We start from the raw sequence: 4,526 nt of genomic DNA, 5'->3' as shown, positions 1-4,526 counted from the left end.
TTTACGCAATTCGGGTGTATTGACTTTGATTTTTTTTTTTAAATAAAAATGTCAAATCACACTCGCTAGCACCTAATATAAATAAAAATAGTTCATTTGTATATTTAAAAAAATCAACTTTCAAACTTGGGAACTTCAAGACAAAGTATATAGAAGTTAATTACTTTTATGTTTAGATAGAAATATTTGAATATATCAATAAATTGTACACTGATAATAAATATAAATTACTCAACTCCTTTTTTTAATTAAACCACCATTTATTATTTTCCAAATTTTTTAAATTAGAAAAGTAGTGTAATATCGATTGTTTCCCAGTTAATTACGAACATTCATTTGCACAATGAAATATCAAGAGTAAGATTCTGATTTGTACCTGCACGAAGGTTGGAGGGTTACTTGTGATGTCTAGGTAAGTCTTAATATTCGTCACAATCTGATAAAGAAAGAAAAGAATCACGTGTCAACATGGTGGACTAATTAAATAATCAAATAATTAATGTCTTAGATTAGCTACTACTTGAATTGAAGACAGAAACAAAAAGAAAATCTAACCCCAATATCTTGTAAGATTCCATGAGGATCACATGTGACAATCCAACCAAGCCTCCAACCTGGAACGACCCATCGTTTTGACAAAGAACCAAGAGTGATTATAGGCACTATTGATGCAAATGCTCCCATTGCCACGTATGGTTTGCTTCCAAATGTTAAATGAGCATAAACTTCATCGGATATTATAAAGATTCCAAGTTTCTTTGCTGTTTCTGCAACCTGAAAAGAGTGCCAACAAGTTATTAAAGCATTCTAATTATATGTAAGATCAATTTCATGTGTTATTAAATTGTACTTTGCTAGTGTATGTGTTAGGAGATTATTAACTCCTACCGTGTACTAAAATATTAATTCAAACTCCATAAGAAATTATTATTCTGTCTTATTTTTTTAATAATAATATTTGAAGTCATTTTTATGATGTGACAAAATAGACACTAATGTTTAACATATCCCATGAACATGATGACAACATCATGTGAACATTCTTTTAACATATCATTAAAATTATTTGACTAAATTACTTACATCTATTTTATTATTCTTTTAATGAATCAAAGTATATAAACATTTAAACACTAATATCTTGTTAACTATTCACCTTGATAAAGACACACAAAAGAATTATTACCTTGTATTACGAGACCCATAAATTAAGTCTTCTATAAGATAAATCATTCATATTAATATTGGGAGTTTAATTTGTCTATATTAATAGTATAAAATATTTTATATAATTATTTAATTTATTTATTTTAGGTTTAATTATTCTATTAGTCTTTTTGATAGTAATTAGTTTAATTATATAGGGATCTAACTAAAAAAAATGATGCAAGAACTCAAATAAAAGGAAAAAAAAAAGTGTAGGGACTCAATTGAAAAAACAAATTGGTGGAGGGGCTCAATTAAAAGGAAAAAAAAAATGGTGGAAACTCAGGTGCAGTCGACTTCACGTGAAGTTGATAACTAAAAGCTATTAGATGAAAATTTAGTTAAATAGGTCAAATCATCTAACAGCTATCAGTTATCAACTTCACGTGAAGTCGACTGCACCTGAATTTTTAGAAAAAAAAAATATAAAGACCTAATTAAAAACTATAATAATGACCAACAGAATAATTAAACCTTTATTTTATTAGATGACTATTCAGACTATTGGCGTAAAAGTTACATGACATTAAATAATTAAATACAGTATATAAAATTATTTTATACTGTGCATTAAAATTAAGTTATAATATTAAATATATTCATTCTTTGACACTAACAAAAATAAGTTCAAACATGACTGTTCAACTTTTTATGACGATGGAATCCTATGATTGACAAAATATGAGGGAAAGTGGAAAGTATGTACCTTTTTCAAATGATGATAGGTGAAAACATTGCCACAAGGGTTGCTAGGATTGATGAGGACCATGGCAACAGTGTTGTCATCAGCTAGGGATTCCAGGGAATCAAGGTCAAGCTCCCAGCCTCTGTCCGGCAAGAGATCGAAGTAGCGAACTTCGAGGCGGCAGAAGGCGGCGCGTGCTTGGTACTGCGGATATCCGGGCCTTGGAAGAAGAATGTTGGCGCCTGGGCGTGCAAGGACGGTAGTGATTATGTTTATAGCTTCTGTGCAGCCAACCGTTAGGAACACATTGTCCGCTGATAACTTGTATGGAAAATCTGAGGATACAAGATCTGCAACAGCCCTATACCATGCAAATTAAATTAAACCCATTTAAATATCTCATTTTTAGTAAATGCTATTCTTTTTCTAATGTGATTTTAGAACACTTAAAAATTTTGGCTGCGACAGATCAATAACTAATTTCTTGCTGATTGAAATTTTATTTAAAGTTTGTTGTTAGCTCATGAGTTGTTGCAGAAGACGGAATTTATAAAAACATATGTCAAATAATTACTTCTTTTAATTTTTATTTATGTAAGAAACGGTACATTAGAAAGAATATACAAAAAATTAAATGAGAGATGTAATAATAGCTATTTTGGATGTGGCAATATATAGTCCCTTCCTAATTATTGTCGTCACTGTTTGTGTATTCCATCAAAAGTTAACGTGATTAAATACTAATAAATTTTTTTTGGTAAATAAATACTAATAAATTTATGGATTAAGTATGATTTTGTTCCCAAAGGTCGAAAATTTATTTCGTTTTCTAACTTTTTTTCGCTACAAAATGATCCCAAAAATTTTAGTTTATCTTAAAATCGTCATTCGAATAAAAATACCCTTTCCCTTTTTTCTAAATCAACCAAATGCAGGAATAAAATAGCAAAATGCAGAAACAAAAACAGACAGAGGCAAAATGCAGAAGCAGTAAAACAACAACAACAATGAAACAACAAGTAGAAGATCAACACCAACAACAACAATGGATAATGAAGCAATAACAAAAACAAAACTAAAAGAAGCAAAAATAGAAACAAAAACAGAAATAAAAACGACAAGCGGCGACACTAAACGCGGTTTCTCCTTCTCCATCACAGGCAGCGACAGACCAGCGGCGCGGGACAAGGTGCGAGGAGTGGGGCTCGGGGCGCAACGGCTCAGGGAGCAGAATGCAGGGCGCGGGAAGCAGCGGTGCTACCTTCCCTTCGAGATTCTCTTTCTTCCCTCCCCCCATTTTCTTTATTTCCTCACCCCCTTCTCTTTTCCCCTCTCTTCCTTCCTTTCTTTTCTTTTTATTTTATTTTATTTTATAAATTTTTTAGGGATAAATAATTTGATAATAAAAAAAAATTTGATAAAAATGATGATTTTAAAATATACCGAAATCTTTGAAATAATTTTGTAGCGAAAAAAAGGCTAAAAATAAAATAAATTTTCAGTCTCTACGTTAGGAACCAAAACCGTACTTAACCCTAAATTTATCTTGTCACGTTATCATACAGCATTACAGAGTATGACCAAAACCAATTTGATGAGTACAAAAACAAAGGTTAGAAATACGATACCAACACCGAGAAAACAAAACGTGTATGCAAACCTAAAATTAATTAAGTCAATTAAACCATTTCTTTTAGCACACTATTTTGGAATAATCTTATTTATATTAGAAATGTTACGTAGGCAATACATTTTCTTTATTTTTGTCTTGTATTGAAATTAATACTAACCAATTTTCCACTTTTCTCACCAAGTGTTGCTCCTTACTAATTTTGAAACTTATTATTGTAAGTAGAATTTTATTATTTTAGAATGGTAATAATTTTATAACAATGTAAATAAAAAAATTAAATAATGAAAGGTATAAATAATTATTTTGTACCTATTTTTATACTTATACATTTATACTATTTAAAAATATTTTTCATGTGTTACAACTTATAAATACAATAGCTTATCTTAAAACTAGACAGTATTCAGCTAATAAAATGTCAATTATTTAAAAGAATTATTACAAAAAAAGTATTTGAAATATTTTTTTACTGTATTTATTCACAAAAATAATTTTTGTAATTTCTAAAATTTAAATCCAAAACCTCATAATTAAAATATAAAGTGTTTTGTAACCAACAATAAAATAAAATATAAAGTGTTTCTCAATTGATATTATATTTATTATTTTTGTATATGTTTAATAAATAAAAGATAAACTAATAGGCTCTTTAGTATTTATTACACTAATTGAAATAAATATATCTTTTTATATTTTCAAATACACCTTACAATACTAATTCCCGGCCTACAAGCTTGTATGAATTTTGTATATAGAGAATGTTCAAATCTCAGTTTGTTGGGTGAAAAGTGAAAACTAAAAAGAGACAACTATTCAATAGTGAAGAGATCAATGAGTCTTTGGTCACATATGTCTTTATCTTGTTTAGTACAGTGAAGCTGGTCTTATGCATCAAGTTTTCCATACTGGTGGCTAAAACTTCAAAAATAAAAGAAACACAATACATGCACTTTTTGTGTATTTTTTAGTTTTAGTCTTAAAAGTAATTATTATTCAGAAATA

At 28.9% G+C, this 4,526-nt stretch overlaps 1 protein-coding gene across 1 annotated transcript in view; it reads right to left on the bottom strand.

Annotated features, from left to right (window-relative positions):
- LOC107629831 (probable aminotransferase TAT2) overlaps positions 1–4,526 on the bottom strand; it is a 6,894-nt gene that overhangs the window by 1,444 nt on the left and 924 nt on the right. The window contains exons 2-4 of the mRNA XM_016332741.2: positions 1,913–2,252; positions 556–774; positions 377–436 (exon numbers count right to left, since the gene is read on the bottom strand). Of these exons, the coding sequence (XP_016188227.1) occupies positions 377–436; positions 556–774; positions 1,913–2,252 (619 nt within the window). The remainder of the gene's footprint in view (positions 1–376; positions 437–555; positions 775–1,912; positions 2,253–4,526) is intronic.

This window comes from Arachis ipaensis, chromosome B03 (assembly GCF_000816755.2).
Source record: "Arachis ipaensis cultivar K30076 chromosome B03, Araip1.1, whole genome shotgun sequence".
Classification (NCBI taxonomy): Eukaryota; Viridiplantae; Streptophyta; class Magnoliopsida; order Fabales; family Fabaceae; genus Arachis; species Arachis ipaensis.
This window is presented reverse-complemented; position numbering and strand designations above follow the sequence as displayed.